The sequence below is a fragment of the Neocloeon triangulifer genome, unplaced genomic scaffold (genome assembly GCF_031216515.1).
Source record: "Neocloeon triangulifer isolate White Clay Creek 2 clone unplaced genomic scaffold, ASM3121651v1 ptg000014l, whole genome shotgun sequence".
Taxonomy (NCBI): Eukaryota; Metazoa; Arthropoda; class Insecta; order Ephemeroptera; family Baetidae; genus Neocloeon; species Neocloeon triangulifer.
Window position 1 is genome coordinate 16354143 of NW_026775556.1, and position 22894 is coordinate 16377036.

The following is a 22894-nucleotide window of genomic DNA, read 5'->3' on the forward strand; positions in this document are numbered from 1 at the left end:
AACTCGGTCAAAACATGCTCTCTCTGCGACTCCGTTCACATCAAAATCTTTCTCACAATTCCTCTTTGATACTGACCATTCTTTCATTCAATCCATAAAATTAACCTAAGGCAATATAAATTCACAGTTCTGGCGCTTTCGCCGCCGCTTGAATACAATTTAATATGCGTGCGTACTTCTTATTTACTTAGCATCATTGTGTTATACAGTGTTGCAGTCGGCAGAATCGGTTTTGGGTGTTTTTTTATTTTTTTTTTTTATTTCAAATTCAAAATTTTTTGTTTCACGCATTTTTACCGATTCAAGTTTGGGAACAAATAGTTAGTCTTTTTATACATCTGCCGTCTGCAGCGTTTAATTATGTATATAGAATACACACAAGTTAGTGCTAACTTTGCGTTTAATAACTATTGTGTGATTTGAGGGTATATTTAATTTCACATCTAATGGGCTGAAGCCGCGAGTTATGATAGAAAAATCACAGGGAATTAAACCTTTTTAACTTTTAACGTAATCTAACAACAACAAGTAATTCACAAAATTAATTATAGATATAAAGGATATGAACTTAATGAGCAAAATATTTTACAACCCTATAAAGTTTTAATTAATTATAACGGAGTCTCAATAGTCTTTGCGTAACTTTTAACTTCACACGAGAAGTTTCAAGAAACTTTTTGCCACATTTTTTTTAATGAATTATTGAGAGTAAATAATAAATACTAAGTAGTGTAAATGAACTTTGTATTGGCATGTTGCTTTAGGTGATCCCAAACACGGAGCATTCAGGAACTAACTTGGTTAGTGAGTTGGTCACAAGTCTTACTTACAATTAGTATGAAAAGACTGACCTTCTTACAAGACAAGACAAACAATCGAGATCCAACTTAAGCTCATTCCAACATATAATATTTTCTTATTGAAAAAAAAACAATTGAAATGGAAACTTTCCAAAATATTTTCTTGTTCACATTGCGGCTTTTGTAAAGAGGAAAATAATAAATCATTATAAAGGAGAACAAGATAAAAAAATAAAATTTCAAGACAAAAAAAGTGAGAGCCACCGTAATGTGGGCTCAAAAATAAATCGGAAGCAAAATAAATGACTAACGGAAGCCAATATTTCATTAGTGTGACTTGCTCTGCTACAACCCTACTCAAGCATTGGATGGCAATATTCTATCTCAGATACAGGACTGTCACTGCCTGCCAAAATATAAATATTACAATTAGCAACTGCGAATTTTACAAAAATGTCTGAAATATGTCAGCAAATGCCGCAAATTTCACAATCCGACTCAACCTTGGCAAACGTAAATCACGAATTTTCAACGGCGGTTAAAAACGCTATTACGCCAAAGATAGAACCTCGGTGGGAAGCTCTTCTTTTTTCAACCAGCTTTCGTGAAATTCGCGTTCCAACTATTCTTGGCAGCTTTATGGCGTCGGGAAAATATGAACGCGTTAACTTTTTATGAGCAAAGTACAAATGCAATAAAACAGAGAAACCCGCCTCAAGTTGACAAAATTACCATAAAAGGAAATTGACTTTTACCAACTTGAAAATAATGCAAGGCAGAACTTGAGAGCCTTGATGGTAAATCGATCAACGTGACATCGCACCCTTAATTGTCTAGCGTGCGTTTCTCTGTGTGTCAGTGAAATTAACAAGCTGAAACTTTGAATATATATTTTCTGGGATAACAACAGGAGGGTCGGAGCGCTTATGAGCGTAATTAATTTACAACTCACGCAACCCATCAAGCAACGCTTGCTTAGCAAAATCGAAATGAAAACATCCAAGTTTTGAGTTCAGAATTTAAATAAGCGGAGCTACTGTGGGGAAATCCTTTTTTATGAATATGTATTGTAGCAATTAAGGAAATACTGCCAAGGCATTTGCTGCACATTTTGCAGATCAAATTAATAATTCCATGCATTTTAAATCAGTTAAAAGATGCCACAACATTATTGCCATCTCAGTTAGAGGTGTACGCGGTTAAAGAGCAAGATAAATAAAAAAAAAATGACTGCAACTTACACAAAAGGAGCGAAAGGGGTGAGAATATGCAGCAGATTCAACAGTGCACAAACAACATCCTGGCTCATTTGGTCAAAACAGATTTGGACTCCTTGACAGGGGTCTTGCTGCCCTTGGGAGAGACTGGCGTTTCAGGAATCATGCTCGGGTCAAGTTCAGGAATGGGGTCGCGCCAGAAGTTAAAGCTGTTGAAGTCCTCGGTGGCCGACTTACTTTCCGCTGGTGGCGGGAACATTTGGTCCACAATGTAGCTCATGTTAGAGTACCTGCAATTATAAAACAATTGCAAAATGTTATTATTTTTTTGTATTGTCTGTCATAATTTATTTAGTTGAAAATCACAAGTAAATATCATAAGACCGATTATTATTTTTCTGAATCGGAAGATTTTCATAAAAGAATTTATGATGTAGCCTCAGTCAATAAATGTGCATGCCATCTCCGATTTGAAAAACAAATTATTTTAAAAACAAAAAATTTGAAAAAGAAATGTTTTTAATAACACAAAAAAAGGTAATCTGAGCAAACAATAGCAAAAGAATATGAAATTTGTTTAGTATAAATTTAAATAACTAGTTATAAATTTGTTTTAAAACAAACTTATCAAACAAATGTTTTAGTTAAAAAAAAATCAAGCAAAAACCTGTTCTATTTTGTTTTTAGTATTTTTTGTCTGGAAAGTGTTAGTGAAGTATTTTTTTTTTTTCAAATTGACATCTTAAATTGTAGATTAAAATTAGAGAGGGTGAGATTTTAAGTGCTGAGAGCAGGCATTTTCAAAGCAAGCAGTGCTTACTCAGAACTTGGTTCTTTGTGAGTAATAATAGGGAAAATATCATCTACTGCATCACTTTGGCCCATGTAACTGAAAGTGGAAGAACAAAACAAAACAAAAATTTATAAGCTACAGAACTAAAATACATAATATTCTTGAATAAAGCTGCTCTACAGAAGAAAAATGAAAAATAATAACATACGAAGTTTGGAAAGTCTGAGTGAGTTCGTGCTTCAGCTCTCCTCTGTGGTTGATGGTGAATATCCTGAATATGGGAATCCCGACCGCACGGTAAGCCCATACATCCTGGGAATAAAATTAACAGTTAATAGACGTATTTTTCTTTTGTGGGGATAATCTCACGTTAATTTTGTTTCCGTATCCAGCGTAAAACGGCTTGCAGTCATAGGGAAACAAGGCCTGCACATCCCTGAGACAGGAAATTTTGAATTCCTCTGGCTTCTTCTCAATGACCTCCCTATGCAGGGCGCTAATCAAGCTTGTTGGGTTGAGTAGGAGGGGCCCCTCTGGTAGAGAAAGATCTCCTTGCTTGATGGACTTCAGGTAGTCCCTGGTTGTTCTGGCTTGTCCGATGGCTCTTGCTGACAGATAGAGTAGCCTGTAGCCGTTGTTTTTAATCTTGGTGAAAAGTTGTGCAACTCCAGACTGCGCCCAGTCTTTGCCCAACACGGGCAAAATGTGACCCAAAACATCAGATCTGTAAAAGCAAATACATTAAGTTCTTTAATAAATAAGTTTACTATTTTGAATTATTTACTTTGTGATTGTTCCGTCAATGTCACTGATTACAATCTTGTCGTCCCACCTCCAGCGGTAGACGTGGCACTTGCATCTGGTTGTGCCCTGGTAGGCAGTGGTCACACTGAATACCACCTCGTTAGCACCTTCGTTTAACTGCAAACTAGCCTGCATATAACACAAAGTATTAGAAATCAGCTCTTTATTCCGATTTGCAATTTAATACAATTTGATCTGATGAGAGACGAAGCGTTTTTCTATAAACTTTGTTTTCTTTGTCTAGCCGTAGCCTAGCACCAGGAATAGCAATTCTGTTGGCCGACGAAGCGCCGTCTGACTCATCCGAAGAATTAGAGCCACTGTAACCTTCACCCTCTTTTGTTATTGTGTCTTCTTTCAACGCGGACTTGGCGGCAATCTCATTTAGCTCTTCTTCGTCTGAACTACGATAACTTGGCAACCGGCCAGCTGCAACCACAATAACAACCAAAAGCGTCAGAAACAGCAAAACAAACACAACTGTATGCGCAATTTTAAGAAAAATAAATTAATTACCGGCTACATCGTGAAGCTGAGGACTGATGTCACTTTTCTTAGACACACTTCCGCTGCGTCTCCAAGAAAACCACGAATACCGTGGGGTCTCTTCAACAATTGGGTCAGCAGTCGACTGAGAGTTGCTTTCGATAGGGGAGGTCTCTGCTTGATCACCGACGGACAGAGGTCCTAACATTTCTGGAATATCTGGAGTCTGCTCCTTCTTAGGGACCAGTGGTTGCTGGAATAGCAGCAGGGACATAACTTCCGGAGCTGCCTCGCGCCACGTCTGCAGCTTGTTGTTCAACCGAACTACAAGGGCAGGGTTTTCTAGCAGGGCTGGGTTTTGCTTGAATTCCTCGTGACTAACGATTGCTTTGGAGAACACTTCTTCACTTGGTGGGTTACTCAGGTCAAGGGGGCCGCACAGCGACAGGGCGAGATCAGTAAATAGCCTTAACAAGCAATTTTTAATTTTTTCTCTCTTCATAATGGTAATTACTCACTTATCGGAACTTTTTCCATCTTCTAGATCACTATCCAAAAACTTTGGCTCGCCAATGGCACCTTCCACGCTGTGAGGTGACTGAGGAATTGATGGGCCCTTACCCGACTCAGTGTCCTCCTCTTTGACGGTGGCTTCTAAAAACACACCACAGATGAATAATGAAATAAAAATTAGTATTAAATGTGATATAATGGTAGTTATCCAAGTCCAAGCTGAAGCGGTTAAAGTCAAGGGCGAAGCATTTTATTTTTGTATTAAATGCATAAATTTTAAGATAGGGGTGAGCATGCAAAGCGCCTGATAAAGATTAATAGTTGTGTTGATTTTTTTTAAATGTTGATTTTGATTTCGGCCGCATAAAGTACCTGTCAAGGAAGGCCTACTTGGCAACGAGACGTCGTCACTCCCTGCAGGTCTGTAAGATGCTGGGAAGTAAAGGGCTGCCACTTCTGGATCCATGTTGACATCAAACTGCTCAAGGTACATTCCATCGGCCTGCTGCTGTTGCGAAGCCCTTCGACTCTGGTTCTTCATCAGACTCCACACACCACTCAGCATTGAGGAGCGCCTCTGATTTTCTTTGTCTAAGGCTGTCCCTTGCTCCTCAACTGTTATAAACCACATAACCTCTCTGATAATCATGTTCAAAGTGTGCGCGGATTTCTAGCTAACTACAAAGCAGAGAATTCTACGGCTTCGCTAATTTGCTTATAAAAATAAGTGGCCGTTTTGAACAATATTTATCCACGATTTCAGAGTTGTGTTTCGGGAACCGAAATACCAATTTAAAAATAGCCCAACTCAACGAAACAACCCGATTTAGCAGGGAGGACAAAGACTTAGAATATAGGTTTTTATATTTTGTGCATTCAACTATCAGCTCTAGCCCAAAACCTGTTAGAAGCAACCACCTAATTTCAGTCAAGCTTTTTACCTGGGCTGGACTCCTGACTTTCCGAAGATCCATCAAACTGCATGCGCGGTGGTTGGAGTGGTGGTGATGGCAGCTCACCCCACTTCCAGCTCTGTTTGCCGCCTACGCCAAGCTCAGCTTGGAGTTCAGCTTCAAGCTGCGTCGGTTCTGTGGCACTCGACTGACGTCGCAGTTCCAGCTCTGAATCTGACTGAGGCGTAGGTGATCCGGCTCTAGACCCATGATTGCTGGAAACAAAATTTGGATTTTTTATATTATTTTCTTAGCAACTTGTGCATGCATTTAATGGAAAAAATTATAAACTTTTATAATAATGAATCTGAAAAACTGAAAATTAAATTAGTAATGAAAAGAAGGGTTCACAAAAAAATATGCGCATGCTAATTAAATTGAGCAAATAAATTGTTAATGTGACAGAGAGTGATGTTAATTAGTTACATCTGAGGGGAAGTTTGACCGATGTGAGCTGACCAGAAAGGCTGGCAGATGAGATTTAAGCCCTGAAGAGCAGCTAGATCCGCTGGAGTAAAACTGCACAAAAGCGCACAAAAATTTCACACGTTTCACATGGTTGGCAAGTGATATAATGATTTGGTTATGGTGCTAGTAAATTATTTTACCTGCAACAGGGAGTGGCTTCTGTATCACTGAAGAAGTGAAGATCGGCTGGTTTTCGCTTCTCGTCCGCAATATCTGTGGATAGAGAACTGTCGGCAAGTTTTGAGCACGTTTCAGCGCATTTGCTGCATTCCAAGCTGTAGGTCACTTCGGCCGAGTTGCCATATCCCGAAAGCATCACACCTCCCAGATGCTGCGTGCAAACTGTAGGTCTAGAGACAAAATGAGAAACATGAAAAATGCAAATTAACAAAATAAGAAGAAAATTACTCTGATTCAGTCGGCAGGTTGACATCCTCAAGCTCAAACTGCGTATCCTCAGCCTGCTCGGCTGCAGATGTGGGTGCCAAGGTGCTGTGGTTCAGCTGACTGCCGTCCACCTCGCCTTCGTCTTGATTTGATGCAGTGCTTGTCATGTTCTGCTGTTGCTTCTTCTTCAGAAGAGACTTGCGTCTTCTCTTTCGCCTCGAATTTTTGCTGCCACCGTTGGACTGGCCATTGCTCGGCTCGTTAGCCGTCTGCTCCTCTTCCTGACTAGCGGACTCGCCGAGCTTGTGGATCGGCCTGAACTCGGCGGTTCCAGCCTTCGAGTTCTCGTCTCCAACTTTTTCAGCGTGGAATGTTTTTGGGCCTGATGATGCTGCATTACCACCTATTTTGGATTTATTTTTAATAAAGCCGAGATTTAAAATATAATTTTTCTACCTGCTGCCTCATGGGCTTCGTGCAGTGGCGACAGAGGAGGAATGAGGGATTTTCTCTCAGGGGACCGATCTTTCAACTCTGCAGACGGCGGCAAAGTAATTGCCAAGGGTGATATTGGCTTCGGACTCTTGTTGTGGAAATTCTCAATCATCAGCTGCTCGCCTTCAAGAGGAATGGGCGAGCAGGCCAGGTACGAAGGAAATGACTCGAGCTCCGAGCTGGACAGTTCTTCGACGAAAAACGCCTCGCCCGACTCTCCGAGCTTCATGTGGATATCGAGCGGTTCCCCATTAACTTCAATGTCCACCTGAAATCAAAAGCGAAACAAAAGCTATAAAAATAAATAAAATTATAAAAGGAAGTGAAGGGGCATGGTCGTTTCCTTTAACAAGCTCGGCCGATTGCGATTACGAAACGAGACGTGAAAGGCTATTGATTATAAAACACGTGTGCGCATTAAGTTGTTATTAAAGGATGATTTAAAAACAAAAAAGCACACAAGTGCGTCTAATTGTATTATTATTTTTTCTTTGAGATAACCATCATCAGTGTAACTGTTTGAAGCAACTTGTTTTTAATAATAGGAGAAAATCGCTGGCGACAATGAGACTCGTTGGGTAATCCAAGAAAAACCATGCACGGCCACATCATGCTAATCAGTTATCGGGGTCGGCCTTGCTTTATCACAAATTCCGAGAATAATATAATACAATTGAGCTTTGGAATCAGAAATCATTATTTCTTAAAGTAGGATTGTCGTAATAGAACAAATAAATTTATTTGGTTATTCAAGTTCATAATAAATAGAAATGATAATTAAGCCTGTAAATTAAAATTCCAGTGTGAAAACAGATGTTATTTCCGTTATTTCATATCAAGCTTTAAAAAAAAATTATAGCCAGATTATATCAAAACAGTTCTTACATTAAAAAATACCAAAATATCTTTATTTTGGATTTAAAGCAATGTACTGCCTAAGTGATTATTTTTGAAAGTTTTATTAAAAATTAAATTTCAATTAATTGATTTAATCTTATGATTTTATTTTTCATCAAAATTTCCGCTTCTCGAAGTTCAAGATTAGGATGTTATTTAAAAAAAAAACAATAAAAGTTATTTAATTGGAAGCAGGAGGAGGTTGCAAAACGAGTTTTATCGCGAAATTTGCACGCGCGGTCAGCTGACGATCACATATTTTTCTGCCGCCATGGCGAAATTTCCATGGCGCGGGCGCCAAACATCCGCATGATCCGCATTAGTCACAATATCACATGAACGTAATACAATTACTTGAGATGAACCCATTTGAACTCGCACCCGCTAACGCAATGCAATGAAACGGCATATTATAATAAAAAACGCGTTGAGCCAGCGCGGCCGTTCAGCATGAAACTGAAATAACCTGGCCAAGTACTGCAATGAATGAGTCATGCTTGTTGGAAAACTGGTCTTTTTATCACACACGACTACCATAAAAGGAAAAAAGAATGTCAATAAATTACTGAGATGAAGTACATTTCTGGATTCACCTACATTCAAAAATGTAATAACATTATAAATATTTTTTTTCAATTAACGTGAATAATAATAAAATCTAAAAATCTAATCAATTCCTGAAAAAAATTTTGAAATGATTTTTTCATATTAAAAATAAAACTTTTATTTGAGCATATTTCAATATTATAATTATCTAGAATGTTAATATGCAGAAGTTGATGCCTTGCTAGTAAAGTATGTCAATAAAAAAGTAATGTGGGGAATCCTTACTGCAGTCGACAATGAATAAATCAATAGAACAGTCAGCGGAAGGCATTCAAGAAGTGGGCGCATTGTAAAATTCCTTATATGGCTCCGGCCAGTGAATAATTGTCGTGAGCAAATTAGATTTCGCAAATTAACACCAACGCTCTGTCAGATTACATAATCGTAACCGCGCCAAGCTCGGAAACCAAAATTAGAATTCAAAATTGTACAATCGTTCGGCCTTCGCTTGCAATTTATTTCATCTCAGCAAAATATATTAAATATTCTAGCTGCTGCAGTGTTACGGGGTGGCGGTCGGGGGTGGCCCGCGACCAAGGGCGTTGTCGCCGAAATTCGCGAGGACCGGAAAGACGCAAATTGGCGAACGACGAGCCTCTCTGGGTGACCTCGAACGATACAAAACACCCCCCTCTTTTTCTATCAATGACTAGCGTTTGCTAAAATTAAGCGCAGATAGTTCGCGAGTGGCCTTCAACCGACCCTGAAAATCAATTAGGGGGAAGCGGAAGAATTTTCGCAAAAAGAAAATTTATACTGACCACTTTTTCCCTGCTGCGGAGAACACCCATTTTGCCGAAGCGCACGTGGAAGGGTGAGCAGGTGAAGGTGCCGTCCGGGTGCTCGACGACGACGACGTCGATGGCGCCGGTGAGGGTGGCCGTGTTGATGTCATTGTAGAATTCGCGCACGTTGCTCAGCACCTTGCCGATGTAGTTCATCTTCTATGGCTGCGTCCGAGGGGGCTGTACACCTGCGGACGTGCGGCTGGACTCCCTCGCACTCGAGTGCTTTGTTTACTCTTCGAAACTGCGATAAAAAGGCTCTTGTTCGAAACTGTAGGTTGACCGAGCAGACAGACACCTTCCGATCACACCATGGTTTATCCTTGAAATAATCTTTCTTTTCGCTTCTCCGTCTCGTCTCGTCGGACTGCGCCAGCTGAGGCGTGCGCACGCGCTCTGCCCCCGCAGGTGTCGCGAGCAACACGAGATCGCGACCACCAATCGCGAGCCGCCGTCGCGAGGCGTGATGTGACGGATCTCGTTCCAATACAGTTAGAGTCAGCTTAGAGCTGCATGCTCTCTTCTGTGTATATGTTAGGCATTACGCAAAACGCAAAACTGTGTCGGTAAAAGTACATTCTAACCAGATTCAGGAGGCAGCCGCCACTTATTTGTTGTGCAAAGAACGGCAGTGGAATTTTTTTACTTCTTTTATAAAAATAAAAAATGTTTTAGGCTAATTTGATGTTTTGCAACCTTCTGCGAGCCGAGCCCCCACAGTTTGGAGGTTAAAGCGGAGGTCGTTTGCTTTCCGTAAAAATTCACTTCCTCGAGATGATTTTTTTTGCTATCAATGACCTCTATGCGGAAATAAAAATCAAAACATACCTATTTAGAGAAAAAAAGCTGAATATTAAGTTGTTATTGTTTAAGAAAAATCTAGGCCGATCAAGAAAAGCAATCCCCACTTCCTGCATGGTGGCGTGATTTGGTTCATGGTTTTAAAAGAGATATCAATTCATTATAAGTCAACTGAATAACGTTAAAGACTTGAATTAAATTAAATGATGCTTAAATTATTTGTTTATGATTTCCAAAATATTAATTTTAAATAAATTAAGATATTTATTTAAAAAATCATATTTTGCGCTAGAGCAAAAAAATTACTAATGAAATTTAAAATATTTTTTTTGTGTAATTTTTTGTTTATATTATTAACATTATTAAAATCCTTACACTTATTTGTATGTAATTTAGAACCCGGACTTCCCTGGGGGTTTTGAGCGTATTTTTCGTCTGTATTTCAGGAAGAAAATATCCTGCTCTCACACCACACAAAATACCGATTGGAAAAAAACCAACATAATTTCAAGTTCACACTACACTTTAAACTACCATAGAAACCTTGGTGGTGGTAGCTGGTTATTTTCCCACACTTTTAATTATTAATGTATATCATTTCAATTGGGTTTTAATTATTAATATTTTCAACATTTCCAAATTAGAAAAAAAAATTATAAATTTAAAAACTATAAAATAATTTAATATATAATTGTCTGTATTAAGTGTTCAATTTATTACATCTTATTTATTTTCAAATAAAACCTATAAAACCCATGGTGTGATGACGATTTTCTTTTCATTTGCCGCTATGCAACCTTGTCAAACTCAACCCCTGCTGATTTGCGATGTAGGCTTTTTGCTCGACGTGACGGCCAAGCGGGTTGCCAAAACAATCAACCCTGCAGGCGTTTCAAAGGCAAGTTCAAACTCGTTTAGATTCACAACACCCGCTGTGCGAAGGGGACACGCGGGCTGCATACGTCGCAATTCTGCAGGCGCGCAGGGGTTTGTGGAAAAAATTAATACAGTCTCTGCTGCCGAAATCATGATTTTACAAAAAGTTGTTCTTTTAGACAAATTTATATAAACGATGAACTTATATTTAAATAATTTATTTTCATACAAATAATTATAATTAATTGTAAATATTTTGAACTCTATTATTTCATAGAGTAATTAAGAAAAACAGGTAAATTATCAAAATTTTTATAAAAATAAATTTCTTTAGATATAGTTATTTTGTTCGTAAAAATCTTTCTTGTGGATGTTTGCCCAAGATGACGCAGTAAATATTAAATTCAGACTTTGCACAAGGTCCTCTATCTTTATGGGCTGTAGCCGTCGTCGTCTGGAACGTGCATAGAGCGCCAATGTTCGCAACGTTCTCTGGCAATGCCGGTCATGTGATTTGGAGAGGGGTGCTCGGCGCCTGTTACAATAATACATAAACCCAAGTGAGCATCTTCAGAGCATGCAGCAGGGGTGGCCGCGATCAATACCACAGGGCTTGCGCCCTTCGCGGCACCCCCTTCGCGCCGGCCGGTTGCTAATCTTGTTTCGTCGTCTGCATTTTCTCCTTACCGGTTGGAGAAAAACATGCTCTGGCCACTTTTGTCTGCGAAAGAGTTGGACTAGAAGGACCCCGGCCAAAAATCTGTTGATCAATACTGAAAAGAAAATCAAGTGAAAATGGCAGTGAAAATTTCGCCTGCTGTCATTTCAGTGCCAGTCTTTGACTTTTGGAAACCGGTTACCGCCGACCGCAGGAGTCCCGAAGAAACTGCACCGCCAGTCGCGTCCGGATCATGTTTACCTGCTGTCAACTCTGGTCTAAGGTAAGTTGACCTGTGGTTCACGTCATCCTGAGGTGGATTTTGCCACCAACTTGTTACTTCCGTTCACATAAAAATCGAACCCGCCCAGAATTAACTTATGATTGCTGTAATTTTCGCGATTGCTGCGTAAAAATTGATGGAGCAATTACTGCATTATAAATAAGTGATAAATCTCGTGCAGCATAAATAGCAGTTTTCTTGCTATTGATCACACGCAGCGCTCTCCACGTGCTTCACGCGATGAAGTAAGATTTAATAATTTATGCAAAAGAAATCGAGTAAAAGGTAACACAAAATTATTAGGGTGTAAAATAATTGCCTCTACCCAATATAAAAAATTTAATCAAATCCAAATTTACAAATCTCATAATTATTCATCAAGATTTATTTGCTATGACACATTTAATTTTTCTTTAAAAAGGAAATTTTAAACAAGTTTGATTTATGTTTCCTAATATGAATTATTCAAAAGGAAAATTTTGAAGTGCATTATAAGAAGTAAAATTCTAAAGACTAAAAATCTATTTTTTATAAGTGCATTAAGAACAAAATTTAAGATAAGATAAAAAAAACATATATTTTCACTATTAAACATTTAACAAGAATATATATAATTTTATTGCGTTCCAATAAGTTCACTCACTTGTCAATTATTTTATTATAGGTTTGAAATATTTTTTTATTATTATGGAAATGAAATTTTAATTTTTTTCGCTTAACTTAAGAAGTACCGGGAGAGGGATTAATTTACCGACAGTAAAACATGATCTAGCTTTGCGTGAAAACACTCTCACTTTACAGAGCTAAAAATAGATCTCGATTTTACTCTTTATTGCTTCTAGAATTTGATCGCTGATTGAATTGAAAGCAGCGTGTAGTTCTAAGCACGCACGAAAAGCAATCCAATATCGATCTGATTATAATAACAAATAAAAAAGCGAATCAATAATATTTCTTTATGATTCTTTAGATTCATCCAACTCAGATTAAAAGACGTGTAAATATTTTTCATGGTCATTGCCCTTACAAACCATTTTTTTTTTACGATTTATAAATTCTGCCGTGGTGCCAAAAAGGAATGGACACGAGAAGGCACACGTTTGAAATTATTTGGCCTCCCTCTTGTCTATATAAGCTGATTAGACAGGCACTATACTGTTCGCTTTTGTTTATTTCTTATTAAAGGTGGGTGAAGCACATATGCGACTAACAAAGACCCCGCACATATATAGCACCTAAACTTGTCGATATTCGCAAGCCCTCCCCGTCATTCAATGGAAAAATGTCGAGGCTCCAGCGGCTTCGGCGCCGCCGCCACCATTCCCAAAGGCATTGCGTGTTTAAAACATAATATTTTATGCTCTAATTTTTTAAAACTAAAAAATAATAATAATAATTTCAGAGTTATGTGGAACGCAGTGACTCCACAGCCGTTGGACGCGGCTGCCCCTTCATCCCGAACTAAGCACAGTGCTACCCTTCTCGGAGGCCACTTGTACCTTTTAGGAGGCAGAAATGGCAACGTGGGTCTCAAAGACTTCTGGCGCTACAACATCAGTATGAAAAATAAAAAAAAGGGTGCTATTTATTAATGAAATTCTCAGGTGAGACGAAATGGGAGCAGTTACGTCCTGGAGGTGAAACGCCTCCGTGTCTGCAAGAGCACACGGCCGTCGCCTACAAAGACTGCTTGTTTGTGTTCGGTGGCGAGGTGGGTTTCAGCTCGGCCACTGAGACACCCCTGTGGGTTTATCATGTGCGGTCAAATTCGTGGCGAAAGGTCCGAACCCCGAAAGGAGTGCAGGTGCCTCGAGGACGCAGAGGTCACAGTGCCCTCATTTACCAGGGCGCCATGATCATCTACGGCGGATACCAAGACTTGAGGGGCTCCACAAGTGAGCTGTGGGCCTTTGACTTTAGTAAGATTATAAATTTCAATAAAAAAATTTTATATCACGCCACAATTAGACACAGAGTCGTGGCATCTCTTATCGGGCAGAGGTCGGGACGAGCCTCCTGCGCGCCACAAGCACTCGGCAGTGATGCACGACGGCGCGATGTGGGTCTACGGAGGAATGACCGACCTACAAACGCGCTGTGACCTTTGGCGCTGGGACGCCCTTACAAAAATCTGGACGAGCATTCGCGCCAAGCATGGGCCTGGTCCATTGAATGGCCACGCTGCATGCAAGGTAATTAGATTATGATCATTAACTTTTGTAATTGCGTGATTTTGTCCAGCTCGCTAGCCTTAATAAAATAAAAGGGGACTTGATTTTTGGTTCAAACACGTTGCGTGAGGGTGGAGGGCAGTCAATAATTGACGGGTGGCTCGAATAAGTAGCGGGCTGGTTTATTCTTGTTTTTCTCAGAAATGGGCTGTTAATAATTTTGACAATAATAACTGGTTTCTCTGCAGTTTATTTTTAAAGATTAATATTTATTAAAAATAAGTTAAGCTTTAAAAATAGATAAAATTTCTCATTGAATTTGTTTCAGAGTTTTCCATTTACATAATAAATATTTTAAAATTTTAATTTTCTTAGGTGGCGGCGTCGATGCTTGTATTTGGCGGTGAGCGCGGCGATGGAAACGTGAGTGCCGACCTTTGGCGCTTCCATTTCGCCACCGAGAGCTGGGAGCGAATAACCCCCCTTGGCATGAAGCCATCAGCGCGTGCAGAGAGCGCCGTTCTGGTTGTAACGGAGGCGCCGACCTCCTCGCCAGTGGTGGCGCCGCGTCCCCGTTCCGTCGAACGTCGCGTGCAGCGCTCAACGTCAACGCTGGGCAACGAGGCGCCGTCCTCGCTCTTCAATCGTCTTTCGACCGTGAACCTGACCGCCCGTCTTTCCCGCTGCAGCTACAGTGTACTGAGCAACGACAGTGCAGAGTCGGACGCCGAATCGGCAACGTCTATCTGCAAGTCGGCCAGCATGCATACTGGTGTTGCTGCGGTGCAACTACTGCAGCACCAACGCCGGCTCCCTCGAGATAGAGTCTCTGTGCCAAATTTTGCTTCAGCGCCTCTAACGCCAGTCGAAGCTGCAAGACTGGTCTTTGTGGACAGCAGTGATGATGAGGCTGAGACAGGTTAGTTCTAACAATGTTATACAAAATTCAAAAGATTAAAATTAAAAAAAATATATATATATTTATATAATTTTTTTAATTGTTATAATTAAATCTAATATTTTTTGGCTCTGAGGGTGATTTTTTATAATTACTGGGTCTTTTTTATAATTCTTTTGGTGCGGAAGTTTATATATTTTTGATATTTCTCAAGAACTTGACTCGACTCCAGATTGCTTTACAACGCCTGAGACAGACGGTGTGCTTGACTTCCCATCCCTCCACCAACGCTTTCAACCAACCAGGCGAATCGCTAAGTCGGCTTCAGTCAGGTTTAACCTGGAAGAGCCTGACTCAGACTACGCCAGTGTGGCCAGCACAACGCCCCACGATGGTCCCCTCAGCTTTAGCAATCCAAACTATCTAGGCCCTGAAATTGGCCAACTGCTCAACAGTCCCCCGGACTCGCTCCTGCAGGACCCAACAGGCCGTTTTCACTCGCAGGTCAGCTAACTTAATTAACAATTTAGAAGTTAGCTGAGTACTATAAATTTCATTCCACAGGATCAAATTGAGATGAAGCAATTAGCATCTCCCACGCCGCGCCGAAAAGCGCCGCCAACCAGTCTGCCCTTAGGAAACGGCGAACGTCAACATCGCCTTGCCCGAGCTCTCAGCGCCGGCCGAGCTGAACGTCGAAAAGAGCAGACACCGCCGCTCTTCATGTACGTGGTTGGTGGCAAGGAAAAGGGTCAGGTGGTACTTTTTAAGCGATCCATTTCCATGTGGCGCCTCTGTCTACACCCGAGCATTTTCACTCGTCGATAGGTGGTACAAATATTTTAAAATCGCGCTGATCTCTCCTCTCTTTTAGCAATTATCGCGTCTTTATACCTTTCGTCCATATGCTGAGTGAGACACGAACTATATTTGTCTAACAAAGAAAACTCGTTACTTGAAAAGAATAATCCTTTTCAACCGAATACACCAAAAGACGGATATTGCTGCATGTTTTATGTAAAAATGGTTTATTTGAATACATTCTGGAAAAAAGGGAGAACTGGTTTAAAATTGCCAAAGTTATTTGTGTCCTTAGTCATGGAAACATCTGTTGTGATAAAAATTGATATTTATGCATAATGTATGAATCAACCTGCGTCCACTTTGTACGAATTGTCTACCCTGCCACAAAATACTTCATCTCTGCAAGCAGTTTTTTTTTAAAGATTTTTTATCTGGAATAATAAACACAACACATAATATGTAAATAGGCGTGAAAAATTTCACTCGAAGAAATCAAACACGACTAAATAGAATTTTCCGTCCGGCTTTCTCATTAAAACTGCGTCTGCGTGTTTTAACAAAATATTATAGCGCTTTTTAAGAATTATATTTGCATAAAACCATTTAGTAGAGCAACAGAGATGAAAGTACTTTGAATGCAAGCAAAGCATCATGAACCAGACATTTTGTGAATCCATTGCAACAAAATTAATGTTCCAGTGTTCATTTTATTGGATGTGCACCAATTTGACACTGATTGTGTTAGTCAGTCTGCCAGGCGAGAGATAAACCTATTGTTTAGGCAGACAATATTATGGATACAATTTAGTTATAGCTTTTGTTGCTTATTAACTATTGCCAAAAATTCGGTTGTTAGTCCTCATACGGATAATTTAGTTGACTTGTTTACTGTGGCTTATTAAGTGATGTTAAGAAAAAAAATTGTGTTGATGGTTAGAGCGTGGATTCACGTGGAAAAAGGAATCCAGATCCGTTTTGGTTACTGTGATACCTTCGTAGAGTGAGTAATCAAGGAGTGAAGCTTCCTGTGTCTGCGTGTCACTTGTTATTGACCAGTCCTAGTGTCCAAACGTGTTTGCCAATAAATTGAATAAAAATATGATGAAACGTAATTCTCACATACGCAAAAACTCCTTAAAGTATGCCACAATTGAAATTCAAAATTGCTTGGTCGTTAATTAATTGATTTTATTTAAACTAAAACAAGAAATTGAGGCCCCAACTGCTGTGTCTCCAACGGCAGGATCGTCACCTCAACTGCACATTAAGGATTTTTTACATTGCCTGGCTCATACAGCTCTAGTTTTGTGCTACACAAGCTCAATCTTGTTTGAAATTTTGCAGAGGCAATACAGAAAAGGCTTTTGTATTTAAGAATATTGCTTTATAAGCGCAATATTATGCTGGTTTAATTAATTTCCATTTTTGAGTTGGACAGCTTAATCAAGATCTCGTTATGGCAACAAGCAGCTCCGACAATTAATTCACCACAGGCTGAGGTCTCTTCTGTTTGGGTTCTTTTACATAAATTATTGTAGTGCGCGGCGACAACTCCCAATGGATGAACGTCAAGTATGCAGAATTTTAAAAAGTTTAAAAATGACAAAATCTGGGAGACGATCACGAGTTTTGTATAGGATTTTAAACAAATGTCATCCTATACATAAAAGTAGGACATTTCGCATGTCAGTGTTATTTCGATAAAAATTTCCAAGCGCTGGATGACTTGTATTATACAAACTAATCAACAAATTGTTGAAAACGGCCTGGACCTTTCAATCCTGATGTCATGAAGAACAAAATAAATGGCTTGATTAACACTTTTACATCAGATTATAAAAAATTCTTGTAACTCATGATAGTGCTCATATGCCTTTTTTATATAAATTTCAATTAAGTTTCCCGGCAATTTGGAAGGAGCCATAATTTATCTCCTTTAACTTCACATTGCTATTTGAAGCAATTCAATTGTAAATCTGCTCTGTTGATCTTAAGATATTTAAATTAAATTTCTTACTCTGCATGCTTGTTATCAATTTGCAGCAGCCTTTGAAGCGTTTGACTTTGTTTGTTGTCTACAAATCTTGTCAAAGAGTTTGGTTTAGCCAATGGGTCTAACGGAGTGGTTGGCTCGATTGAAAGCTCACATGAAACTTCAGATATCGTGCTAACAAAAGTAGACCAAGCCTGCCAGTCAGGGTGCGTTTTTGGAGGGCAGCTGTTGTCGTCTAACTCACCAGCTCGGTTAATGATCGAGGTGATGATGGATACGCCAAACTGTAAATTTGACGTATTTTAAAAAATATCTACAAACGAATATTCAAATCTCACTTTGTTAGAAAGGGCTGCCGGCAGTGGCGATCGTGTAGTGATATTGCTAGGAGACGAGTTACGCTCGGATATTTGTGGAAGCATCGCTGAGATCACTTCAACTATGTTAGGCAGGACTGCCTGGGCGCTCCAATCACGGAAAGCAGGGAACAGTTCACACAGCACTTGCTCTTGCGCATCCTTGCGTGATATACTCCAAAAGTTTTGAAGCAGAGAGCGCCAGATTGGGGTTTGCTGAGAATAGGTCAAGTGCGGGAAAAGTCGTTGAAGAAGAATCTGCAAAAAGGCATTTTAAGTAATTATCTATACAAATAATTTTGTTAGTGTCACATACTTTGCCTTTCCGAACAGACAGGAGCAAGGGTAACTTGTCTTCGGCATTAGGCGCAGGTATGATGGTATTCAAGACTTTCCACACTATTTCTTCCTTACTCTCGGGCACTGACTGTTTGGCTTCTAAAAGGGGGTGCTCTAAATCTTCTAATTGCAATACCAGGATGTACAGCTGTAAAAAAATGTATATTAGTGTATTATAAAAAAAAAATGATGCAAAGTTACCCTTTCAAGTTCGAGAAGTGCTTGCTTCACTTTTCTTGTATCCCTTGCAGGAGTCTGAGCGTCCTGACCCTCTGCATTCATGATTTCCATATCAATAATTTTCCTGGGTGCCGTCACACTGACGACCTAAATTTGAAGCAGTCTTTTTAGTAAAATGGTAGTTTTGAAGAAAAAAATTAAGAAATATGGGATCAATAGGATCACACACCTGCAGCTTTCCTAACGATCCTTCAAATTGTGCAGGCGTATAAGTCCTCGGCTCCAGCGTTCGTTGCTCTCTTTTTTGCACTCGCACTCCACGCTCCCCAGCCAGTTCTCTGGCCCGCTGCAGCTTGTATTGGAATGCGGTGTAGTAAAAATCATCCACATAAGGCTTTTGCGTGTTGAGTTGGAGAATCTGTATGTTTATCAACCACTGCTTGTCCTTCTGGGTCATGAGTCCTGCATACGGGTCATGAGAACCATTTTGCCTCAACTGCTGCTGCTGCATTTGGTGTTGTTGTTGTTGTTGCTGCTGCTGCTGCTGGTGGTGAAGCTATTTTTTTTTATTATTAGTAGTTATTAAAAATTGGTATTTTCTTAGCTTACCATCATTTGGTGCTGTTGGTTCATCATTTGAGCAGGATGGGGATGATGCATTCCAGGTGGATGCATCTGATTATGCATCATGGGCACTGGCATCGGCTGGTTCATCCAGGGGAATGGCATTTCACCTCGCATGCGCATGTGATGGAAGTTGGGAGGAAACATATTTGGGGGCATTCGATGCATTCCGGGTGGCGGAGGATGTCTCATAGGGCCTGGGGGCATCATGATTCCACCGTTATGGGGTGGCGGTGGGGGCTGGTGCATGAATGGCTTTCCTTGGTTCTGGGCCAGTCTTAGAACTGCAAATAAATTGCCTAAAATTAATTCTGACCGTCCAACATCATCGGATGAAATTTTAAAATTATACAACAGGAGATAAGTTAACTTATTTATCTTTATACCCTTTTTTAAATCATTTAACCACAATGAAACAGTGATAGTTATAAAAAATATTTATACCTATATCAGGCTGCGACGAAGGAGGGTGTCCTTGAGGTCTGTGTTCCGGCATTGAGCCCATTGCTCTGAGCATTTCTAGCAACTGGTTCGAGTCCACAGGACCACCTGGCTTTGATCCCTCCCTCACTGGACTTCCAAAATTACTGCCTTCAGGCTGAGCTTGCTGCAAGAAAATATTTTTTAAATGGTTCCCCTGAATTCCACGGAGGATATCTTACAGCTCGTTGGACTTGAGCTTGAGATTTTGCACGAAGGTCTCTTTCGAGGTCCTCTACTGTTCTAACCATTACCATATTAGGAGGTTTGGGCACCTGCTGTGGTGGAGGCTGACCATGACCTAACCTGCATGCACCAACAAATTACAACTCCAGTATTGTATTTCATTATAAAATATAGAATAACTTACGCAGCAAGCTGATTAAATACGGGCATGCTAGGATGTTGGGTGTTTTCAAAACTGCCCCCTGGCTTTGGTGGGGCGCGTTGTTGTAAACTAGGGATAGGCGGCCAAAATCCAGGAGGTATAGAAAGCATAGGTTTCTGCTTGACTGGAGATTCAACTTCATCCAAAATAATTTCTGTAAGCCGCGCTTCGAGTTGCGCTGCAGCAGAACCAGAGACAAGACCATCCTCGTCATCATCCTAGAAATAATAATTTATTAATTAAGGTGCTCAAATATGAAATAATGCTGTTACTTCTACTGGGTGGTGAGCCCTCGTCTGTTTTATCCTTGCTGTTTCAGTCTCCACTGCAAGTTGCTCGTGGCTTTTTTCCCACTCGTCCTCACGCCATTCTAAGAATTAAATCAAAGTTATAAAATTTTAGCACCAACATCAAATAGTTCCTGACCTGTATCAGCACCAAAAGTTTCGTCGTTGAGAGCATCATACTCGTCCTCTTCCATACCTGGTCCATCTTCAGGCTGACAGAAGAGAAGAAAGTTTTAAAATGTGATTTATGTATTTTGCATGGATAAATCTTATTTTTATAAAGGTAAATTTGTTGAGTTTTCTATTTGAGAACCAATGATAAAAAAATAACATACCGGCAAGGATGCGTCAAAATCGAAAAATGAGTCGGTCATCCTGAATTTCCATTAAACGCCAGCATGAAAAGGGTGAGACAGATCTCAGTCTGGGCGCTTCAAGGTTGCTCAGCTACAAGAAAAAAAAATTTAATACAGGGATGGACAAGAGGTTGACACACAACAACTAACTGCTGTTGATGGAAAGTGCGAAAGTTGCGCACAAAAAGAGTAGCATTGCTTATTCTATATTCCAGCAAATCCCCGAAGCTAGAAAGTCTTACATTGTTTGGAAAATGAATTGGGCTAAGTCTGCGTAATAGCGAGAAAATCCACTAATGTCGCAAAATAACAAACTCTGACTGCAAAACAGCAGTGCCCGCTTTGCTTTTATCGAGAAATCGAGTCCAAGGTGGACCCGTGTGCGGAATCGTGGAGGTCACACTGCATAGTGCATTGGAATGTAGCTTATGCACATACGTCCCGTTTTAACGATGCAAAAGAATCCATAAATTTAATATAAAAATACTTTACAAACCTTTCGAAAGCACTGTAATTTTGAGGGAAATTCTAAAATGATGTTGTAAAATTTGTGTTCTGAATCGGTTATTTTGCGAATGTCAAAACGAATGAAAGCTCCTTGGGATAACAGATAGCGCGCCAATCAGCGATTGGAACCGTGAAATGCTTAGCTCTAATTGGCTACTCAAATTTTTTCCGGTGTTTTATGTTTAAAATACAGTTTTGAAGTCAATTTTTTTATCTTCAAATTTTTGATGAAATTTAATATAGATGCTTTTTATTGAAATTTCCACTAAAAATAATCAGGTTCGTTTCTTTTTTAATTAAATATTTCTACTGTATTGGCAAAAATTATACAAAAGAACTTGGTTTAACCGGTTATTAAAATTAACCGGTATTTGTAGTTTCAAGGAAAGAAAATCGAATTCCCACCCTTTACGAATGCCTTGCATATGTCGTCTATTGTGTGAAACGTGGTTTTGAGAGTGATTCGTTTCAAATCACAGGTAATCCTTGCCAAATTCTGACCTTTTATTGAATAAATCTTGCCACTGCGAGATCAGATATTTCATTCTTACGTTTTGCACCATAGTTTATTATCCCGATGGCGCATTAGCAGAAATTTCTTGCGCCGAATTCATGCTTTGTTTATATCTGACTGTGACTTAAAAGGTCGGCAGAAAATAATTTGTTGACACTATACGCCCCGAAATTCAAACTATGACTATGAAAATTAAAAAACATAAATTATATAAATATTCCTTTGTGAATATTTCGCTGATTGCAAAATTTATTTTCAGCCTCAACATGGTCCGAATGAATGTTTTGAGTGATGCTCTCAAATCCATCAACAATGCTGAGAAGAGGGGTAAAAGACAGGTCCTCATCAGGCCCTCGTCTAAGGTTATTGTCAAATTCCTCACAGTGATGATGAAGCACGGTAAATATAGTCAACTTGATTCAATTTTCAACAATAAAAATAAAATTCCGACTTCTTCAGGTTACATCGGTGAGTTCGAGATTGTCGATGACCACAGAGCAGGAAAGATCGTTGTCAACCTGACTGGTCGCCTCAACAAGTGCGGCGTCATTTCTCCACGATTTGACGTTCCAATCACGCAGATTGAAACGTGGACAAACAACTTGCTCCCTTCCAGACAGTTTGGGTAATTATCTGATGTTTCTCAAATTCCTTGCAAGTCTTGAGCAAGTGATTTAACCCTGAAGTGAAAAAGTATCAAGTTGCCTGAATAATTCAAATTACGTACTAGTGAGAAAAGTTTCCAGTTAACAAGGAAGCAATTTATTATTCCATCTACGAATGACACTACTTTTTTACGTCTGTTACTGCAGAGTTACTTAAAATTTACTGCTGAATAAAAGGTTTCCATTCATTTGAGTATCAAAAATGTTTATATTTTCTGGATTCGATAAATTTTTATGTATTGATTTTTAGCCTACTCTTCAACGATCATGTAATTCTTGTTCAAAATTAAATTTGAAGTTATAATAGATTCTAGAAACGTTTTTATAAATACATGGATTTTAATGTGTGCGCAAGATTTTCTTCATTGATCATTCTTGTTTCAGTTATGTTGTTCTCACCACCAGTGGAGGAATCATGGACCACGAAGAAGCGAGAAGGAAACACCTCGGTGGAAAAATTCTTGGCTTCTTTTTCTAAGCATTAAAGTTACTGAATATAAATCGATTTGT

The 22894-nt window shown here is 39.5% G+C and overlaps 4 protein-coding genes across 13 annotated transcripts; 2 read left to right on the forward strand and 2 right to left on the reverse strand.

The window, feature by feature from the left end:
- Positions 1 to 271: 271 nt before the first annotated feature.
- LOC132199656 (phosphatidate phosphatase LPIN3) lies at positions 272 to 9567 on the reverse strand. Of its 5 annotated transcripts, XR_009442119.1 has the most exons (16): positions 9181 to 9567; positions 6878 to 7184; positions 6443 to 6824; positions 6175 to 6384; positions 5993 to 6085; positions 5555 to 5781; positions 4986 to 5228; positions 4619 to 4754; positions 4131 to 4567; positions 3802 to 4043; positions 3595 to 3743; positions 3180 to 3534; positions 3019 to 3122; positions 2838 to 2906; positions 2042 to 2307; positions 272 to 1206 (listed from the first exon to the last, which is right to left on the reverse strand). XR_009442119.1 is itself a non-coding variant. In XM_059624547.1 (15 exons), the coding sequence occupies exons 1-15, from the start codon at positions 9358 to 9360 to the stop codon at positions 2106 to 2108; spliced, it is 3336 nt and encodes a 1111-aa protein (XP_059480530.1). In that variant the 5' UTR covers positions 9361 to 9567; the 3' UTR covers positions 272 to 2105. The 5 variants fall into 5 exon arrangements, 4 of the variants coding, with proteins under 4 accessions (XP_059480530.1, XP_059480533.1, XP_059480531.1 ...); XM_059624547.1 differs by having other exon boundaries at positions 272 to 2307; XM_059624550.1 differs by lacking the exon at positions 4986 to 5228 and having other exon boundaries at positions 272 to 2307.
- A 1800-nt stretch (positions 9568 to 11367) lies between these two features.
- On the forward strand, positions 11368 to 17125 carry LOC132199971 (RING finger protein B-like). Of its 3 annotated transcripts, none has more exons than XM_059625103.1 (7): positions 11368 to 11822; positions 13225 to 13379; positions 13427 to 13741; positions 13791 to 14014; positions 14369 to 14912; positions 15124 to 15395; positions 15456 to 17125. In XM_059625103.1, the coding sequence occupies exons 1-7, from the start codon at positions 11677 to 11679 to the stop codon at positions 15717 to 15719; spliced, it is 1920 nt and encodes a 639-aa protein (XP_059481086.1). In that variant the 5' UTR covers positions 11368 to 11676; the 3' UTR covers positions 15720 to 17125. The 3 variants fall into 3 exon arrangements, with proteins under 3 accessions (XP_059481086.1, XP_059481085.1, XP_059481087.1); XM_059625102.1 differs by having other exon boundaries at positions 11369 to 11822; positions 15106 to 15395; positions 15456 to 17124; XM_059625104.1 differs by lacking the exon at positions 11368 to 11822 and adding an exon at positions 11979 to 12067 and having other exon boundaries at positions 15106 to 15395.
- On the reverse strand, positions 16859 to 21305 carry LOC132199969 (protein PAT1 homolog 1). 4 transcript variants are annotated; one of them, XM_059625098.1, is made up of 13 exons: positions 21195 to 21305; positions 20678 to 20789; positions 20482 to 20554; positions 20328 to 20425; positions 20038 to 20273; positions 19850 to 19973; positions 19632 to 19794; positions 19173 to 19471; positions 18793 to 19119; positions 18585 to 18710; positions 18361 to 18531; positions 18027 to 18302; positions 16859 to 17972 (listed from the first exon to the last, which is right to left on the reverse strand). In XM_059625098.1, exons 2-13 carry the CDS (start codon positions 20714 to 20716, stop codon positions 17709 to 17711), a joined length of 2196 nt encoding a protein of 731 aa, XP_059481081.1. In that variant the 5' UTR covers positions 20717 to 20789; positions 21195 to 21305; the 3' UTR covers positions 16859 to 17708. The 4 variants fall into 4 exon arrangements, with proteins under 4 accessions (XP_059481081.1, XP_059481082.1, XP_059481083.1 ...); XM_059625099.1 differs by lacking the exon at positions 21195 to 21305 and adding an exon at positions 20941 to 21098; XM_059625100.1 differs by lacking the exon at positions 21195 to 21305 and adding an exon at positions 20849 to 21007.
- A 277-nt stretch (positions 21306 to 21582) lies between these two features.
- On the forward strand, positions 21583 to 22887 carry LOC132199972 (small ribosomal subunit protein uS8A). Its single transcript, XM_059625106.1, has 4 exons — positions 21583 to 21684; positions 21979 to 22118; positions 22179 to 22344; positions 22769 to 22887. Exons 2-4 carry the CDS (start codon positions 21986 to 21988, stop codon positions 22860 to 22862), a joined length of 393 nt encoding a protein of 130 aa, XP_059481089.1. The 5' UTR covers positions 21583 to 21684; positions 21979 to 21985; the 3' UTR covers positions 22863 to 22887.
- The last annotated feature ends 7 nt before the right edge of the window (positions 22888 to 22894 follow it).